Source organism: Anticarsia gemmatalis, chromosome 13 (genome assembly GCF_050436995.1).
Source record: "Anticarsia gemmatalis isolate Benzon Research Colony breed Stoneville strain chromosome 13, ilAntGemm2 primary, whole genome shotgun sequence".
Lineage (NCBI taxonomy): Eukaryota > Metazoa > Arthropoda > Insecta > Lepidoptera > Erebidae > Anticarsia > Anticarsia gemmatalis.
This window is the reverse complement of record NC_134757.1, coordinates 8,201,362-8,222,650: the sequence shown is the minus strand read 5'-3', so window position 1 is coordinate 8,222,650 and position 21,289 is coordinate 8,201,362. Positions and strand designations below refer to the sequence as shown.

Sequence of the window (21,289 nt, the reverse complement as noted above, 5' to 3'; positions counted from 1 at the left end):
CAACAAGTTTATCGAGATAAATACTTACGTAAACTTAATCCAACATTCAGACACCCACGGGACTTTTTAACAAGAACGCCGCACAAATCCGCGTCGATATTTCGTAATGTGAAAAATAATTCTCAGCAATTCGAAACGGAATCGAAAGGAGCGGATAGCGGCGATGGATCTATCCGCATTTACTCGGAATTCCGCAAGATTAACGTCTGCTCGGAAGCAACCCCCAAACCCCCTCTCCATACCTCTTCACCCCCTATTTCACCCCCAAACCTATTGTGGTCCGTTATTATTACAAATGCCAATTGAGACGACAGATCAAACAATAGACCCAAACTAATTGCGATGCAGAAATAATCTATACAAATATTAAAGTTGTTCGTAATTGGCTAAGTTTGTTTTGGAGGTTGTTTATTATATTTATTAGAGTATTATGCTTAAAGTTTGTTCCCGGATTTATTGATGTTGTAAAGCGGCTTACAACTTGAACTCAGGTCACATAATTTAGCCTAATTAAACAACGTCTTTGAAACTGGTTGTGTATTTCATAAGATTTGTTTAAAAGTTCATGCGTTTATTTTACAGGTAGTAAATCTGTTGCTGAAGATTGCTTGATGATTACAAATGGGTATTTAGCTTCAAAATATAAATACTGAATAAATCATTCCTAATTTTGTTACAGACATACAGTTTAAAACTTGATAAAAATAATGTAAACAAAATATTGCCACTACCTCACTCTAGTGATATCAATTATAAGGATTTTTTAAAATAAAAATCATATCCATTTTATATAAAGCTTGTTTATTAACGTCATGTTTTGCAAAATAGACAAATATACACTTTTAAATTGTCATTTCACTTAAAAATTCCGCATCAACATTTAACAATTAATATAATACATAGTTACACACGCATACACGCTAACTTTAACGCAACAAACACATTTAGTATACGTTACAAGATATTACGTCATTATACCTCGTCCGCATGAACATTACAAATAAATTCTCATAAACACCCTTTTCCTAACGCAACTTAATGTTTACCGTGTATAATGTACTTTTTTCAGTACAGTAAAGTTGGTTCACCGACAATCTTATAACGTATACGAAATATGTTTTAGCCTTTAAGATAAATACACTTTATACAAACTAATTACTATACATTTATTACATATTTATATTCATTTAGTGTTAATAAAGATTCAATATTTCATAAACGAACATAACAGTTGGTTACAAAAAAAATATACTTAAAATTACAACACTAATTATTGTCGTGGGTCCTTAAATTTTGATTCAATTTTATCCACACGAAAAATTTTGAATAGCGAAAGCAAAGCTAACATAAACGAAATATGGCGAGGAGGTTTCAAAACTGCGTATTCCGTAGAGGACTAAAAGTCACGTCACATCACTTGATTGAACAGACAGAACAGAAAACGTCTTACGTATTTACCCATGACCTGTTTATTAAATTGAATTATTTACATTTCTCTTTATCACACTTACAAAAATATCCATTTGGGCTGATGTTGAAGAATAATTTTAATTTACAGCCAATTCTTCATTGATGACATTAACCTCAAGGTATACTCTAAAAATTAAAGAAATATGTAGCGTAACGTGAGGATGTTCTCCAACGTTGCACTACAAATGATGCGCAACATTTGGTCCCTACCGAATACGATCTATATACATCTCTCCCTTCTTCCTTCAAAGCCTTACATTTACTTTCCCTATCTACACATAATGCTACATAAATAACATTATTACGTATTCCCGTTTCATTATTCATACGACCAGTCTTATCCAGAATATTATTTTAATTTAGTTCCAATAATGAAAATTAGTTCAATGTTCATAATTTTACTGTTAAAAGTTTGTACGCGTACTAGGAAATAAAGTTGGAATCCCATTAGTGAGTTGGGTGAATTTTCTAATTCCTTCGTTACAAAATATTTGTTTTTCAACTTTTGCTCCACTTGGTCGCGGTAGACCCTCGACTTTTAGAAATAAAATCAACTGTTTAACTGTACTTAAAAACATTTCGTTCTGACAAAAGGAAATATTTCAAGTCGCGAAATGACGTGTCTTGAACAGTACTGAAAAATATACTTATTTCTTAGATTTACTTTTGCACTGAAATTTTATGATTTACTGAGCATTGCACAATTTCGAATTAATAATTCTTTTTTTATCTTGTTGTACTTGGTCACTTTTCAACATACATTCGAGTTTTTCCTTGTCATCAACAGAAAAGGGGGATCCTTTATTGGAATTCCTAATAAATTGATAGACTCATACCGAGAATAACCTAGGTCATGTTCTCAAGGTGAATTCAAAATGTCTTTAAGAATAACTGTACATAACTCTTTGTGAAGGCTGTTATGCGGATTTTCCTGTATTTGTTTATAAATAATCATCGTGTAGTTATAAAATGCATTGAGTACATTATAAATAGTATGATGTTTGTTGATAAATGAAGATACAGCAATTATATTCTCAACTTTGTCGAGTAATTGTTAAAAGGAATTACTGCCATTGAAGTTCAAGTGATATCCGTTCACAATAAAATAACAGAATTAAAATTAATAATTTATAGAAACAAAAGATCTTTAAGTCAGAAAACAGTTAATTTCATTCCTTCATAAACACTCTTTGCCAATAAAACTGTGATTCGTTAATCTTAATTTTAAGAAAATAAATAAAATAACCTATCCGTTTATAACATTCATTTATAATACAATTATGACTAGCTCTCATCAAGGAAATAAAATGCACCACGTTTATTAATGTACTATTTTCTATAGTATGGCACTACTCGTCTATTAAGAATGTAGGTTCTGCTGATTCTTCAGCCAATGCTTAGATAAAATCATTAACTTGGTCATGTACTTTATAAAAATATTTAATTTTCTTACGCTAATTATTAACAACCGTAGTATAACAAGCAGGCTGGGAGAAGGCCTTTTATCGAATGAAGTCTTACATTAAAACGACAACGATACAATATGATCAAAATTTTAAGGTCATATTAATTTGGTGAGGCTGTGATGTTTTAATCAGCCTAAATGATTTTGTCTGAAGACTAGATTGTGTCAACAATAAATTTAAAAATAATTGCGAGTGTCATCTTTCTATTGCGATATTTAAATGTTCAAATTAATTGCTTGTAGTTTTGATAAAGTTTAGAAACTTGGCTAACATCCGTTTGATAAAATAAAATGATTCGTTGTGTATTAGAATACGGCTGTTACGTATCGTGTCATCCAATGTAAAAACGACTTTCTTGATAATTTGCCTCAAAAAATAGAATATAACAATATGCTTAAAACAAAACTTAAAATTACGAGGCCTTGCATTGATTGTACGTCCAGCCTTATAAACGGTAACTTATAATCTTAAATAAAAATAAAATCTTTAAACAGCTCGTTATCTCAAATATTAGGCTAGTTACAAACAAGATACAAGCAAACAATATGAAATAGAACTTTCGCGAAATAATATTATAAACAAGTTTAAGACGCTATCACAGGAATGAAATTATGAATGAAGTTTATACACCTTCAGTTTCGCGATGCAGCCTCGAAGATTTATAAAGTGGGAGTGGCTTATATCTTAATACTTTAGTACAGTTTGTTTTTATCTTAGACAGAAATAAAGCAAATATTCCTGTTGGAAAATATAGTATTTTTCATAGAAGTTTATAGAGACATTGCTGTTTTTATATTTACGGAAAAAGCAAACCAAGGCAATAAAATTAATGTTCTACTTTGCGAAGCATCGTTTTGAAGCAATTTCAAACACTCAACGGTTTATCAATTGCCACTTCCCACAAAATCTTCAAAACGATTAATACTTTTACCTTTATCAGTCTCGAGCGTATTACTTCGAATGATTTCTTCGTTAGTATAATTAGTTACCAATAGTTTGTTAGCACTGCACTACACATAGTCTCTTCTGCCAGCGCCTATGATGCTGTTCCTTTCACTCACCACTGAAACTTCAGAGCCATCCGTTTTTCTTTTACACGTCCTGAAGATTTTTGAAGTCTGCAAACAACACATTTTATTAGAAGCCGTCTATAAATTATGCTACACTAGTTTGAAAATTATGGAAACAGATTTAAGAAAAAAGCAATCAATAGCAGTTCATGCCTCATAAGTAGTTTAGAAACGTCATTAGTACCTATTAGGTATATATCAAGGTCAAAAAATTAAAATTAAAATGCAGTTAATCCAAGACATCGGCATAGCATAAATAATACTAAAGATATTAGTTAAAAGAAATACACGAACAAACTTAGAGTCATAGTAAACATCAAAGTATAGAGGTACAGGTAAGATATTAGTAAATTAGTATTTTAAAAATCAATACAGACCCATACCTTTACAAGGCCCCGGACGGGTTGTTGAAGAACGAAGATGGCGAAGATCATGACTCCTTGCAGTGCGTTGATGAGGTCAAACATCGACCACACGGACACCGCTGAGTCACCCGCGCCGGCCGCCCATGAGACCACTTCTAGCACCCACGAGAGACCCATGATGAAGGACAGGAGACAACACATGCGGAATCTGGTGGAAAAGAGAGTTCATTGAACCTTACCTAGAACCTCAGAATGGTGCTATATCTACATGACCAAGTCCCCATGAAAGTGTATTCAAAAGGATCCTTTTACACTATTTGACACAAATTATGTTTACATATTTAGAAGAAATTTGAGCCTGTACGAAATAAGTTAGATCATGTTACTTCTTCTTCAATTAGGGTAGTTAAGACAATTAATAAAAATAATAATTATTATATTTTAAGTGGTATTCATGAAATAAGACCACAAAAGAATACCCACAAATTAGGTCAACTAGACTTAACTAGTCTGTTGTGGTAATACACGTGTCAATGATAGGAAGAACGAAACCTAGCATTCAATTGAAGTCAATTTTTATAGTTTTTAATCGACCTGGTTCATGGAATATGTAAAACTAGCTGACCCGCGCAACTTCGCTTGCGTCACATAAGAGAGAATAGGTCAAAATTTTACCCGTTTTTGTAACATTTTTCAATGGTACTCTGCTCCTTTTGGTCGTAGCGTGATAATATATAGCCTATAACCTTCCTCGATAAATGGGCTATCTAACACTGAAAGAATTTTTGAAATCGGACCAGTAGTTCCTGAGATTAGCGCGTTCAAACAAACAAACAAACAAACTCTTCAGCTTTATAATATTAGTATAGATTAGTCTAGATGATATGTTTTCTACAAGTGGCTAAATTCAATCTAGCAGAATTAAAATTTGTTATTGTCGTTATTTTGTCTGATTAAAATGTGAACAAAATATTTATATACCAGGAGTAAGCCATCGCATAACAGGTCTTTGGCTGTTCCTGGAACCATTTCTTCAGTAGATACCTAAATATTTGATATTCAAAGAATCAATTTGTTAATTCGAAAATAACTTTCTAATAGTACTTTAGTACTTTACTTACATCTTCTTGTACTTCTTCAACCTCTGATTAAAGTTGACAGGTGCTTCTCTGGGCGGTGATGTTGGTTCATGCGCCGGTAGTGGTTGACCCAGAACAGTGCCCAGGCGCACCCAGTCGTCCGACGTACTGAAGTCCGAATGTGTTAAGTCTAATGCTGTTGGACAAATGATACGCATTACTTTGGTGATAATTTTGACATTTTTATTCTTTAGAGCTCGTGTAGACGCAAGGCGTTGTGTATCATGCCAAGCGACAATTTCAGAAGCTTTATTGGATTTGAGTACATTGAATTAACCCTTTGACCGCCATGGTCGGCTATACTCGACAAATCAGAACGTGCTCACGACGCTATATTTTTGTCGACATTTGCCGACGGAAGCGTCTGAGGATAGCTGACCATGGCGGTCAAAGGATTAATAGTGAATTTTAAATATGGTTTGATTATCAAGATAATTATTATCATGATTATATTTATCTATGTTTTTAGACAATTGAATATTTATGTAAATTGGAAATTATCTTGGAGAGTGTCTTGATTGTATTAATTGTTTTGAAATGGTTCATAAATATCTTGATTACTGAATAATTTCAAAACCTGGTTTTAGACTAATTAGCTAAATAGCAATAAGTGTCTCGTACACAACGCACTGCGTCTTTATAAACGAGCTTTAAAAAATGCATCATGCATATATATGTTTAGCAAATGTAGCCAATTTTGATAGCCAAATTTAGAATTTAATTTAGTTTTTTTTACCCAAAGAGGTTTCGGGAGATACATTTCTACTACTTCTTATTTCATGCATTTCAATCTGCGCTTCTTGTAAGTTTGTTCCGTTAGTTGCGTTTCTGTCACCACCTTTGAATTTTATTTAAGTATATAAGTAAGTCATGCATAAACCCTTTATTTTGTAGAAATCAAGAACTCTTGACCATAATTGTTACAAACAATTTGCATAAGAAGACTGGAGATGAATCATGCCACATCGTGAGGTATCATATAACTACATATATTATGTACAAACAGTCCCTCAACTAAAAAGAGCAAATCCATTGACGGCAAAGTATTACAAATGTATTATCCGGAAAAAATACATCATGCATCATGATGTGACATACAATGAACTAAGTAATTACATAACAACAGGATCTATGCATTCGCATAAGTTTTCCTTCAACATAATCTCGCCTTATCTCTAAGGACAAGATTGCAAAACACTACGTGCACATACTAGCACTTCAGTATAAATATTTACTAAAGAACTATTGTTCAAACATTTGATTATCTGAATAACGACTCATAAAGTTCACTACAATAGTTTTATGACTTGAGATTCTTCTTGTAATTGTAGTGTGCAGTTGTAAAATTTATTGGTTTATTCTAGTGGCAAGGTATGTAGGCAAACCGTTAGCAATTGTTGAGATAACTCTGGTTATGTTCAACCGACTATCAAAGCCTTACGGTCAGTGATTAGGGGCGACTTGGGAGGATGCATAGCTTGCCACATTTCAGCAGAGATAGGTATTAATGCAAATGGTGTTTCTGGCAGAATACACAGTCAACCCTGACGTGAACTAACTTTGGTGCTAGGATAGTGAAACGGATATAAGCAAAGATGTAAGTAAAACGGTATTATTGAAACCTTTCGCATCATGATCCGTGATCTCACAGAACATAGTATTATTACTGTCTTGTTAGCTGTTTTATAGTTATTGTTGCTAAGGATTATTTTTACCCCTGCAGCCAGACGACGTATTTAACAATACACAACTAAGTTTTAAGTTATTCTTAAAGAAGCAGAGCACTATAGTACTTATCAAATTAATAGAGTTTTAACTACAAAGCCCATTATTAAAAAGCACCACACCATTACCAAAAAACAACACTACACCATAGAAATAACAGTCAATTACTGATTTCTCAATGTACAAAGTTTCAAACAAGTATAAACTCACGTGTGACATCCTTTAGCTTGTCGTAATGCAATGCGAAGGCTCTCGACGTCAGCACAAATATAACCAAGTTTGTGAACAGGATCAATGCCACCGGCCCGTAGAAATATGGTAACGCCGCTTGATCCGCTGCAAGTGTAATCTATGGTTAGTTTATTCAAATCGAACGTGAATAAAACAAAAGCTGACATCGCTTATCTTATTTATTGTGCATTAAAAATCTGTCGTATAAATAAACGATGAAACGAAACTAAATTTAAAAGAGAAGCAATGTCCTACCTTTATCGAGTACTTATCAAGAAACATACATATATGTATATACGGCATTTCAATACGACGATACAAAGTAGTAATATAAGACGCGTAGCTTCTAAATGTCAGAAATTAAATACAATTGTACTGAAAATAGGAAATCGCACAATATAAACTTTATAGCTTCAATTTACGAAAAAAATAGAAAAAACGGAACGTCATAAAAATCACACAGAAAACAGGTAAAGCTACATTATAATATGTCGTACCGTAGAGTATTGGTAAAATCGTATCGTAGCTAATCGAATCTAATTGCAAATTTTAAACCATTTTGTTGAAAACAAAAAACACCGTCTACTGTACAACTGTAGTAAGACGTTTGAACTTAGGTCAAACATAATATATTTTGTTAAAAGCAACTATTAAAAATACCCTCGGGTTCAATTTACTGAGAAAAATAATTTCATAACTTTTTGTGTCAATTCATCTGATTTTAGTTTCTTAATCAAACTTACTGCAAGTGACAGTAATCCAATTGGACTAACGAACTTTCGCTTTTAGAGTTGCGCGTTCAAGAAAAATGAGTTGCATTTTCGGTTCAAGTGACTGGAAATACTAATTACTTGAAAATATTTGATACTTGTGTACACAACTATACGTTTTAATGACAAATTGCCTCTACAATTTCGTCCAACGACAACTATTAGAGTTTAATGATAATCAAAAATAATTGCGTAATTTGTGTATACAAGTGAAATCAATAAATAGATCTAAATGCTATGTACATTATCGTCTGCTATCTAAATTGTATTATTTGACTGTTTTATAAATATGTATCACGACATACGATGATCATACGACACCACATTCCTAAATAAGTATAGTAACCATATTTTTTTTATTCAATAGTAAAAACCAATGGACGAAATAGCATTAAAGATAAACTCTCTTATTCATAAACACACTATAAACCTATTTTAGTTAAAAAGCTGCTATAAAATGTTTTCTCTTTTTCGTTTCGCTAAGGAGTAAAAGAAACAAAACACTTTATAAGCCTTTCATAACTTCATATATTTTTATGGATAAGAGGGATAGTATTTTTCAGCCAATGTATTATAGAGCTGCTACCTAACACTAATTCGTAACGATCGCGGATTCTTTAAATAATACCTATTCAAGATTAAAATCACTTACTCTTAAACCAGCACCCTTTGACCCCGAAGTTAGGCTTGAGATACGTGCTAGGCACGGCAGGAGACAGGTCCATGATGATGGTGATGACAAGCAGTAGAATGGGGAACAGTACCGCGTATACACAGTACCAAGCAAATCTTCGTCTCATACTGCGCCTTGTTACTGAAGAGTTTATATACCTCCTGTTGGGAGAAAAGAGAATTGACGATTGGTAGTTATATTATTATCATTATATTTATTAAATAAATAAATCTTTCAATAGTTTTTAAGGCGAATGCAAACGGACATTAATTTTGCCGTATACAGGCTTTTGTTTTCCATTAGAAACAGCTTAGAATTGCTTTATAAAGTAATTTTTTTGTCGTCTTATTGGTTGGAGTCAACATAGAAAATTGATAAATTTCACCAAAATCCTTATAAACACTGAACTTACCGAACATTTAGGAAAGTGTCGAAGCACATTACGTTTAACCAGAAGAAACAGGATACAAATGAGAATTGAATGAGGTAGGCTGAAACAAAACGTTGCATTAATATATAAAACCAACAACAAATCTGTAAAAAAAAGCTTTAAAACTACACTAATTATGAACCAACTACTATATACAAAAAAAGATACTACATTTTGTCATAAAATAAAGAAAGTATTAAACTGCGACAACAAAAATACACCAGGACTTTATAAAAAAAACAAAGCTCATAAACATCCATCAATCATACAATCACCCAAGACTTTTTCAATTAACCCATCCTAATAATAAGACAGATAAAGATTCTCACCCATAATCGTACAAGCAACTTTGGGGAAGGCGTGGCCAGCCAGCTGTGTAGCTGCTAGACAAGTGAAGGCCATCGCCAGACACACGGTGTGGCAAGCTAAGGCTTTGCCGTGAGTGTCTCTGAGCTCCGTGATCAGAAGATACACACATGCCGTCGCTAGGAGAAACGGCACTGATATTAGGAGACCTGAAAAGAAAGAAATCTTTAGATTTTGATACTCTAATTTCTTGAATTATTCTCTTTACTATTTTTAAACACATCCTTATGCACGAAGAACTAGACTAGTGTTGTCTTGCATAAAGAATAGGCTTAACCGTAACCTTCGATTTTTTTACGCGTTAAACAAGATTAAGCGGCATAGTTGGTTCCTTTATAGTTAACTTGGTTATTTGGCAACTAACTAATATACATATTAAATCTCATAAGATGACAATTAACTAGAGTCGAAAATGAATCCATATTCATTAATTCCTTCCTAACAAGATATCATTTTTTTTAAATATATATTGAAGTCATTAAGAACAATCATACAGAGCACAAAAATAAATCCTTTATCTAGACCAACTTAAACTAGAACTCAAGCCAATTAATAAATTGACATGAAACTTTACTACCTAATAAAGTTTATCCATTAGAACTAGAAAGAGGTCAAATCACAGCACAACTAACTAATGACTCAGAAAAAACAAGACGTAAAACATAACACATTGGCCCACTTACAAACTCAAAGTCTGAAATAATAAAAATAAATGGCCACAATAAACTACTTCCAACTCTTCAACCATAATTTTTGTTACGCAGTTGGAAAAGAAACTCGAGTTTTTGGAGACTAGAATAACGATCAAGTAGTTAAAGTTTCCTAACTATGTCGTAATGAAGTTAACAATGTAGCGAGGCAACAACTTGCCAACAAAAAGTAGAATTAATTAATTAATGATGTACTTGTATTTACTTTGGCCGAAAAAGCTGCAGCTGTGTGCGTTCCCACGTCAGTCGATAGCAACGGGTTGATGCTACGTTTTGACTGTTACGTAATGGATTACTTATTAATGGAATAGTATTTTTTGTTTCGGAATGCTACTTGAAATAATTATAGGCTACGGTCGATATGTTGACATATTTGTGCTTCGATATCGAACAGTATTTCGTGTTGTTTTAAATGAGTTGCGTAGGAAGGTACTCTGTTTCACTGTCATTCAATTTACCTGTGTTCTGCTTTACTCAGTCGGAATGCCGAGCAGATTGAACTGATTAAATAAACAAACGAATGTGAAATTAGCTCATGGTTTTTATTAGCAGAAGACCAAACTCCAACGTGAAGATGAGGTTTATATAAAACTCACGTTTAACTGTTTGGTTTAAAATTATCTTCAAAGTAAACAATACTTCTTAAAGTAAGAGTACTAACTACTCACGTTACTACCTATAAATATTTTCTTCGAAATTCCTCTTGTAGTGTTCGGGTGTATTAATCCTACAGTAAAAAAAATTAATGGTAGATTTTCAGACTAATATATTTTTTTAAATACACTTTATCTAGCAAATATTTAATTTGTGAAATGGGCACTTTGTAACAGTTTCAATGCTTACGTAGAGGATACGTCAATATCGGAAAATATCTATCAAAATTGCTTCAATAGAAGCGGTTAGACAAGTTATCCCACACTAAAATCACAGTAATGAAATACTCCGAATATCAGCAAAATACCAACCTGTAGCGTAAACAATGAGTGTAGACGATGTCTTAGTCTCCTCCATAGGTGTCGTAAAGCACACGACGGGTAACGTAATGCCTGCTGGGACAGATTCGTTCCAGAACGTCTCCATACAATAGTCCTTGGTGCCGAGCAATGGCGGCTGGGAATATGGAACGAATAACGATCCATTTACTAGGAGATAGAATTCGTCTTTGCTGTACACGTCGGGCTGTAATCTGTACCTGTGGACAAACATTTCGTGTTAGGAAATGCATGGATGGGAAGTGATTGGTCAACCATTGGATGAACAAAGTTAGTTTTGAGATAGATTTGTGTTTCTGTTCTACTACTAGATTGATTTACTATAACATGGCTGGCTCGCATCTAATGTTTTATGCCTCATGTCAGCCGCTTAATTGCTTTTGAAAAGTAGCCTGAATTATTTCTCCCTGCTCGTCAACTATTGCCCTGCCAAATTAAATTCTAAGTAACCATTTTCAAGTGAAAAAGGGAAAACAGAAAAAGAACAAACAACTTTAACATTTATAATATTAGTAAATATTCGTGTGTTGTTGGAATGGCTATAGTTTACATTTATATTCTTCGTACTTTGAGTTGAGCTCACAGCAGTTACGATTACACTAAAGTGGTCTGAACTGCAATGATAACAATATCAATTTACAAGGTCAATCAAATAGTCTGCAGTAAAATTTACTACTAAGTAGTAATGTGAGAAACCAGTTGTATTTATTATTACTGGCTAACATACTCATGGCAGTTGAAATGCAATGTTTGTTTTCAAAATTCTCTACATTATATTACAATGAGTCACTCGATGTCGAACAAAGTTCATTCAATTAATGTATTATCATGTATCATTAAAATAATCGGAATTTCTTTAATTATCGCAGATATTGATTATAAAAATGCAATGATTTTATACGTACATTATTTTATCACAATCTGATAAATATTTTACTATTTATCAGTCTATGGATACAAATGATAATTTTGATAAATCTAATTTTCAATTTTTGTATTGGACATAATCGTTTCTAGAAAACATAATAATTTGCTATATCATAATGTTAAACTTAGGTACTATAGTGATAAATAAATATTAATTGCTCATTCGATCCCTACGAAACTACTATTTTTGGGACGTAATGTGACTGACTGATTTGAGTAGTTTTAAGGCGTTCCTTAATCTATCTGTCAGGTATGGAAATAATATGTGTAACCATTTAACTATATTATTTATTCTTACTAGCACGCGGTCTACTATACTTAGTCTGTTAAGAGGCGACCACTTGTGGTATCCATATCTTATCAAATTATAATCTAATTTATTTTATCGAGCATCATTCTTGAATGAAAACGTAATTTTATTGTCTTGAAATAACAACATCGAATTCAAACGACAATGTCACCTTGCAGCTTTTAAAAATAGTCTATAGAGATTTTAACTTTTTAATTTTATTTTTTATGTTTTATTTTTTTATTCCAACCGTTTTATTATTAGTTGCCTGATTAAACTATTATTATTTTTCAAATCACGTCAAATCCTTGACTCATGTATGTATTTCGTGACACAAACAGGATAAAACGCTTAACATCATCGTCATAATTTGTGGTTTAGATAACAAAGATACTTTCCTAGTACATAAACATGTTTTAATACATTTAATTAAAATAATTAAACGCACTGTAGTTTGCGTAAAACATGTATGTTAATTGTGGTGGGAAAAACTGAAGCTATGAGTAACCACTAATTGCTACTTGTAGGTAACGTTAATTAGTGACAAAATAAGGCGTAAATTATCTAATGAAAATATTTTATTTGAACTGAGGATATTTTTACCGGAGAAATAATTATACTATTAATAATTTGGATTAAAAATATTTTTGAACAACATACATACATCAAATCACGACTTATTCCCACAGGGATAGATAAAGACCAGAGAACACCATTTGGTAAGGTCCTTACAGTTTCCTTGTCCCATTCACTTCCATACATCCTTTCATATATGACCGATGGTTACGGTTGCTTTGCACTTAAAGACTAATATTAGCTTTAATTAAAAGCCTAAGATGTGGGAAGGAAAATGTATCACAGCAATAAATACTTCATTACTTTTATGAGCATTACTTTTATGACCTTTGCAATGACAGAAATAGCTATCACAGAGCACATCCAGTTGAGGATCGACCGTGGGCAGAACACACGTGTATAAACTGTTTAATTTTCTTCATACAGCAATCAAGCCCACGGCATTCTACACTATAATAGCAAACCAGTTGACATAGCAACCATTACTATAAAACTTCTTATACGAAAACTAGCTGACCCGCGCAACTTCGCTTGCGTCACATAAGAGAGAATTCTTTCCCCGTTTTTGTAACATTTTTTACTGGTACTCTGCTCCTATTGGTCGTAGCGTGAAGATATATAGCCTATGACCTTCCTCGATAAATGGGCTATCTAACACTGAAAGAATTTTTCAAATCGGACCAGTAGTTCCTGATATTAGCGCGTTCAAACAAACAAACAAACAAACAAACTCTTCAGCTTTATAATATTAGTATAGATATTGGCACAATCACATCGGTGGCCCAAACTCAGGTACGTAGTATTTGATACTGGCGTTCCTGTATGACAAGATGTATTTGAATGAAGTAAAGTAAGCCTGTAGCGTGTGGTGTACTTCGGTCATTCGTTTTGTCTTAAAATTAATAAAAATTAACCCATTGCTGTCCCACTGCTGGGCGAGGGTCTCCTCCCATAATGAGGGAATGTTCAGGCTTTGAGTCCACCATGCTGGCCAAGTGTGAGTTGGTGACAAGAAACTCAAGAGCTTCTAAAGAACTCTTAGGCATACAAAGTTGCATCACGATGTATTCCTTTACCGTTGGAACAAGTGAATAATTATTTCTAATGCACACATAACTTTGAAAAGCTTTTGGTGTTCCCGGGGGTGTAAAGTCTAAAATACTACAAAAATCTACTAGACATATAAAAGTGAAACCTTTATTTACTTTTCGTATTTACAGGGGCTGCCGACGATGGTCTCGTACACGTTGCTGTCGTAACTGAAGATGTGCGTCTCATTGGCTTGGTGGAAGATTGGCTGGAAGGTGAGCGTGGACCGCGCGCATACTGTCTTATCCTTCCCGTCTTCGTTGACCAGTGTTAGGTTCTGCCCACTTGGACAACATTTAGGAACCACTGGTAGTTCTTTTACTTCTTCTTCCTGTAGACAAAAAAAATGTTTTAATCGACTTCTAAAATAAAATGTAGAGACAGTTTGTTTTTGTAATCTACCTGTTTATTTATTTATTTTAAATGATTTGTAATGTATGACTCTTTTTTTCCATAAATGTAAAAAAATATTTATGCGTAAAAATATTATTCAGTTACAATTTTACAGCAGAGGAGATATTTATAGTTGCTATTTTTTATAAAATGAAAGATAGATGAATAATAAAAAATCACATTTGACACAGCTACATTGGATTTTCTCCGTAGTTTATTTTTACCGTTCCTTTTCACATGAATTGCAACAATAACATATTACGAAAATAAACATTGACATTCAGGATTCCGAGAATCCACTGAAATGACCGTGACAGTTAGCCCTGAACTGTACCGGATTCCAGAAACAAAACCCCATTTCGCTTAGAATTCTATGAAAACCTGATCATATAAGACGTGACGGTATATTTCAAATTGGGTCACGCCACAAACAAGGTAAGGACAGGCTAATTGCGGCGTCATTCAAACAATGATAAATTGTACGGACCACATCAATATTCCGCTTGAGTTTGTGAACTTTGACGTATTCATAAAAGAAATTTGACCGAGGTTGCTGACGTAATACGTCGTTTTGATTGGTCACGTATTTGGTGGCTAATGCTCACAAATATTAAAAAGCCTATTGAGACGAGAATGCTTAACTTTGAGCTCTTTTGAAGGACAAGAAAAGGACCTCTTAATTCTAGGCTTAAATTAAAACTTGCCTACTAGATAACAAGCAAATTGAAGATCTTGTTTGCTAAAATAATATTCGTAGAATATGTTTATTACACGGTTTGGATTTTATCTAGTTTCTACTACTTAATTTTCACTCTATTCTTGAATAGCTGGATTTAAATGCTCTTTCTAGTGTAATTAACTAAGCTTTCTTAGCAGTTTTTGTCTGCAGCTTTTGATACAAAAAAAATGTGCAAATTACTAATATAAACAGAGTGTATAGACATTCAGTAGAGCATTTTATTTATGCATTTCCTTCTCTTTTAAAAGACGTTTATCAACTTACTGCATTACATGGAACGTGAGGTTAAAACGGAAACTAGAGTATCTCTACGACACAATAATCTTCCTACGTCATCTAAAAGGGCTTCCATATTTCTGATACGGAATAAAAAGTGGGATATTGAAGGCAGCCGTCAGTCACGCATCTTGTTAGGTACGTGCCCGACGCGGTAATGAGACAACCGGTGACGTGTGCGGGTAATGGAGTAATGATCATATGTTTCGTCACGGAATGTGCTCCCAACAGAATGTATGTATATTGCGCTATTTTGATGTTAATAAGGTTATACGTGGCTTTTGGCTTTGTAGAATATCCGATCGGAATAATGTTAATAGATTACTGTTAATACGTCTTACTTGTTGTATAAGTGTGACTTCAAGTGGTATTATGATACTTTCAGATATGTAGTAAGTACTTAGGTATGTGTGGAGTAAAAAATAAATTATAAAGTCGTTCAATAACTGTTTTGTAACAAAATATACTTCTCAAATCCCGGACAAAATATGTTATAAACAAAATCCCCAAAATAAAAAAGAAAACACAACAACTTTGTTGAAAAGTACTCCTTACTTTGGAAGTAAAAGGGCACCTTGAGGGCTTTCGTAGAACGTTCAAATAAACTTCTATTATTTACTTATCATATAAGAAAACTTGTCTAAGTGGGCGATCATGCTCCTCTTAAGTTGTTTGTAAATCATGTGTGTTTAGGGAAAGTTGTGATTTTTCTTGTAAACAACACTAAGTATCAGATTATTTGGTGTTTGTAGTAACAATTTGTAAAGATTGGACCTCACGTCGTCATGTCGGTGTACCGGCCAGTTTACGACTTGCGTAACATTGAATTATGTAGGCACTAACACCGTGTGTCGAAATAAGGGAGGGTTTTCTTCGGGTTCCTAATTTTACCAGGATTTACGGCCTAGGATACTGTTGTGGTCTAAATCACAATATTTCTTGGTCCTTTCGCTAGAGACGTGGAATTCTTTATTAAGAAATACAGGTCGGTATGTACCTTACTGTCTAGTTAACTTTTTTATCCATCTTAAGAAAAACAAAACTTTTCTATTTTCTGTCTATATGGCAACTTGTTAACATCCTAATACACCATGCAGTATTTCATTCCCCTTCTAAATACAAAGACTCTTTTTAAAAAGATATTGCACAATATTTCCTTCTTATCAACACGAATCCTTCCGTATCACCTAAATGAACCATATCGTCGCCTGCGAGTCAAATCAAACGATAAATTCACTTCATTAAGAACTTTGACCAATTTAATGTAAAATAAATTTCCTGTAGACCCACCCCACTGGAATGGCTAAACAAAAATTACGCAAAAAAACTTTTCTTAGACAGAAACAAAGGTCCAGAGACCCGTCCAAGTACGCAACTTTCTGAATTTGTAAATGTTAAAACAATTTGTTTTATAAGGCTTCTTTATGGAAATATTCTGAGTGGGGAGGTTCGAACGTCAGTGACAACTTTAAGAACACAGGCAAGGGCAAACCTTACAAGTACTTTTTTTCAAGAGTACTCAAGGTTTGTTTACCAGAAAGGTTTTGTACGTGAGTATATGTATATGTGAATTTCAAAAGAAAACGAAGCTCGTATTACATTTGAAATTATACCCAGTTCATGAATATTCAGGAGTGTTTTTAGAAAAGGTTCTTTCGTGTACTGACCCGTACATTGATACACGAAACTTGATCTCTTATAAAAATGTAACAGAAAGGTAAACATAGGTTTTCTCAGGTACCGAGAGACAAAATGGATGATAAATATGATATTTCAAAATCTCAAATTATTTTTATCAATTCTATTGAAGACATCATACGCTCTCGTAGTCTCACAAAGGTCTAGACTTTACGCCACATTAACTTTAAGTAAACATTAAGTTTTCTGTAAACATAACATACGTACATTTATATTCCAAATTAACAAGGTCCCTATTGAAAGTACAAAAAACCGATCAAAATTCCACGCGCTCAGCTGACCAATATTGATCGTGAGCGATAAAAAATCTCAACAGCCCGTTAAAATACTTTAAACTAATAAGGTAGTTAGACCATAAAGAGTGTATTCAGTAGAAAACGCTAACAAAAACTTGTTTCATACACCCAGTTCGCAGAAGCCGATAGGAGGCAAAACACGTAAGGGGAAGTAATCTAACACCATTCAATGAGCAAGTACCGATCAACATATTAATTGTGAGTTTTTGTCGCACTAAAAAGCCAATTTACACTCTATTAGCTAATAGGTCAATGGAATGTGATAATACGTTTTTGTGATGCCTTTGAAAGATAGTGTTTGTGATTCGAGGAATAGATTCGATATAGATCGTTTTTAGGGATTGCAACACTATGATCAATACATATGAAAGTCTTACGTTACTAAGTGACTGACTTACTGGTCCATAGACAACGCACAGCCGAAACTTCTGAGCGTAGGAAGTTGAAATTTTGTAAGAAGATCCCTTAGGAAGTGTAGACGAGCACTAAGATAGGATTTTCGGAAATTTCTCCCCAAAAGGGGGTGAAATTCCACGCGGGCGGAAAACTAGTCACGATATAAAACTGTTTATAAGAAATTATCATTTGATGACTATTTTCAATATATTATACACTTGCTACCAAAATAACAACAGTTTTCATTTATAACTTTGTATCCACCTAGTTATCCGGATAAAATGAAATAAATGATAAAATTGAACTGACTCATAATTCATTTATTATTTTCCACGTTGACACTTTTGGGAATTAATTTTGTGTACATTACAATTAATTCAATAATACTGTTGATTTATTCTTACAAATTAATACGGGTTCAAACAGGTATCACATTTGTTTAATTTATTCTTCTCGTATTATTTATTTATAAAGTTGAATTAAATATTTTTTTAACATACAAGCTCACTGCTGGGCAAATGTTTCCTATCCTAATGAGGGAGGGGTTAGGCCTTGAGTCTACCGCGCTGGACCTAATGCCAACGGCATTCTTAACCAGTCTACCTTCCAGTAATGCAGAGATTAAAAGAAGTATCTGAGAGTATCTGAAAATGCGAAAATACAATCATATTATTATGTAATTTAGAAAAGTACAGTATGTTTTTATCATTCAAAATAATTTTCAATTACGTAATTGTATCACATCAATTATCTGATATAATTACGTAATAGAAAATTATAATATATACCAAAAACATCGGAAGCAAACTATTACATTCTTTTATTTCTAGTAGTGAGGTCATGTATGTTTTTAAATAGTTACTTACAGTGTATTTCTCGGAACTGACACATATATTTCTTGGCACTTGTCACAAGACTATTTATCGCAACGTCACGAATCGTTACTACGATAATCTCGGAATTTGATAATCTGCACTGAATATACATATTTACCACACTACGCGTCATTGTGCTGAAGTAAAATTATTGCGATAAAATATCATCTCGTGTTTAGATGATATTTTGTTCATTGTTATTACAGGACGTTATTTAATTAAAGATTGCTATGGTCCGAGCAGTAGCTACCAAAAACGATTACCACACCTCAGGTTCGTGAATTCTCTATCTCTGATAGAATATTCTCCACAGAAAAAACTTTGTTATATGTTTGAAATAGAACCAACGCAACTAAACGGTAAAGTAACAATATATTCTGATACGCCTAAACCTACTTCAAGTCTAACAAGGAATAATTTAATAAAAAAAAAAAACAAAAGAAAACATGTTTCTTTTTTACAAAGTCTACATCTACGACACATCCATGTCAGTCTTAATAACACAACATTTTCTCGACAAGCCTGAACAAAATTCGCAAGGACAGCTATCAAGTACCAGGGTCACATAACACGTGTGCAGGTAACTCGAGTAAATGTTTCAGCCTACTTACTGTCACGTAAGGCCGCCTTATTCATTGTTATAAGAGGACAACAGGAAAAACATGCTCACTTCCACTATTAATCCGCTCGGATAATTAAGATAATTGGAGTTAGTGCTATCGATCATTGAATAGTCTAGGAACTTGTTGCTTTGTGTTTCAGGGTTTCGAAGTATGCCAAAAAGAATAATATTGATTCTTATTTGACTTTCACGGCAAGTTAGTCATACCAATTGTATTCTGTTACATACATAACAGAATACAATTTTTGTGGGTACGACTACGATATGGTCATACACATAAATATTCGCAGTACTCCGCAGTAGCATAAAGTTGATATTTATTATGATTAAACTCCTAGGCATTTCATATTAAACATTCTGTTCCTAAACAGTTTTAATAGAGGACAGGTGCACATAAAAATCTAGGTCTATAGATAACATTCTAAAGTTTAAAAAACAAAAGTAAATATTCCTCGACTAACATTTTTGTAAGACATTCTCTGAAATGACATCATCAATCTAAAATACTTGTACTACATTCGGTACATTACAATTGAAAGTAATAGTGGTACGAATTCCACTAATATTGGGTGGTCCACTTCATTTGCGAACGTCATAAACTGTCTGAAAGCAACGCCAACTCACCTGCCAAATGACTGTGAACGATCTTTTCAATGCAGTAATGGCATCTAATCTATACTAATACTAATATTATAAAGCTGAAGAGTTTGTTTGTTTGTTTGTTTGAACGCGCTAATCTCGGGAACTACTGGTCCGATTTGAAAAATTCTTTCAGTGTTAGATAGCCCATTTATCGAGGAAGGCTATATATCATCACGCTACGACCAATAGGAGCAGAGTACCAGTGAAAAATTTTACAAAAACGGGGAAAATTATGATTCTCTTAAGTGACGCAAGCGAAGTTGCGCGGGTCAGCTAGTAATAGTATATGTAGACAGATTGTATTAGAATATTGAAGTACATTTCTTTTATCACTGTTTGTAGAACTAAGCTTTCAATAGCCAGAGAGCTTAAATAAAATAGTAAATTATCTACGTGTGAGGTCGGGAGGAAAAAAATTGTTTGCTTGCGATAAGAAGATTTTAATCCACATAGTTTAATACATGAACTCACCACCATTACACATAAAATAAAGAGTTACTAGGTTTTCTGGCTTTATTTTTACAATTCTTTCTCTTGTAAATAAGATTGTAGTAGTACGTCTCTCTAGTATTGAGGATCGATAAAATATAATATAAACTAGCTGACCCGCGCAACTTCGCTTGCGTAACATAAGATAAAATAGGTCAAAATTTTCCTCGTTATTGTAACATTGCAACACTGCTGCTCTGCTCCTATTGGTCGTAGCGTGATGATATATAGCCTATAGCCTTCCTCGATAAATGGGCTATCTAACAGTGAAAGAATTTTCCAAATCGGACCAGTAGTTCCTGAGATTAGCGCGTTCAAACAAACAAACAAACAAACAATCAAACAAACAAACTCTTCAGCTTTATAATATTAGTATAGATTAAAACAGTTGCCATGACAACGGAATTTTGTTATTTTAATGTCATCATAAAATTGATTATTCGCGACTCAATTCGCCACCTTAATTTTCCCGGGAAATGCGTCATTTTCCCGGGGTAAAAAGTAGACTATGTCCTTTCTCGGGTATCAAAATATCTCCATACCAAATTTCATGCAAATTGGTTCAGTCGTTTAGG

At 33.4% G+C, this 21,289-nt stretch overlaps 1 protein-coding gene across 1 annotated transcript in view; it reads right to left on the bottom strand.

Annotated features, from left to right (window-relative positions):
* Positions 1 to 783: 783 nt before the first annotated feature.
* The window catches only part of LOC142977825 (G-protein coupled receptor Mth2-like), an 89,388-nt gene continuing 68,882 nt past the window's right edge, over positions 784 to 21,289 (bottom strand). Inside the window, exons 2-10 of the mRNA XM_076121919.1 lie at positions 14,405 to 14,619; positions 11,381 to 11,607; positions 9,669 to 9,854; positions 9,322 to 9,400; positions 8,889 to 9,070; positions 7,446 to 7,571; positions 5,493 to 5,646; positions 4,390 to 4,579; positions 784 to 4,054 (exon numbers count right to left, since the gene is read on the bottom strand). Of these exons, the coding sequence (XP_075978034.1) occupies positions 3,947 to 4,054; positions 4,390 to 4,579; positions 5,493 to 5,646; positions 7,446 to 7,571; positions 8,889 to 9,070; positions 9,322 to 9,400; positions 9,669 to 9,854; positions 11,381 to 11,607; positions 14,405 to 14,619 (1,467 nt within the window). The 3' untranslated portion in view covers positions 784 to 3,946. The remainder of the gene's footprint in view (positions 4,055 to 4,389; positions 4,580 to 5,492; positions 5,647 to 7,445; positions 7,572 to 8,888; positions 9,071 to 9,321; positions 9,401 to 9,668; positions 9,855 to 11,380; positions 11,608 to 14,404; positions 14,620 to 21,289) is intronic.